General features: G+C 44.2%; 1 protein-coding gene across 1 annotated transcript in view; it reads left to right on the top strand.

Annotated features, from left to right (window-relative positions):
• Positions 1–226, top strand: part of esyt2a (extended synaptotagmin-like protein 2a) — a gene marked incomplete in the record, with an annotated part of 55,202 nt that overhangs the window by 40,568 nt on the left and 14,408 nt on the right. Inside the window, 1 exon segment of the mRNA XM_035671468.1 lies at positions 84–166. Coding sequence (XP_035527361.1) covers positions 84–166 — 83 coding nt within the window.

The following is a 226-nucleotide window of genomic DNA, read 5'->3' as shown; positions in this document are numbered from 1 at the left end:
CACACAGAAAATTGATCAGGAATCTGTGAATAAAGGGAACAAAGGACCGACAGCAATATTAAAGTGTGTCTTTGTGTTTTCAGGCGTTGATTTACGATCACTCAGGACAGAATCTGGATGTCGAGCTGTTTGATGAAGACACTGATAAAGACGACTTCCTGGGAAGGTATGGCTGCTCCTTGATCCTGATCCATGAGTAACCTGTTCTAACCTCGCGTTCTCCTCC

The sequence above is a fragment of the Morone saxatilis genome, unplaced genomic scaffold, assembly GCF_004916995.1.
Source record: "Morone saxatilis isolate NCDOM2014 unplaced genomic scaffold, NCSU_SB_2.0 Contig23, whole genome shotgun sequence".
Taxonomy (NCBI): domain Eukaryota; kingdom Metazoa; phylum Chordata; class Actinopteri; family Moronidae; genus Morone; species Morone saxatilis.
This window is presented reverse-complemented; position numbering and strand designations above follow the sequence as displayed.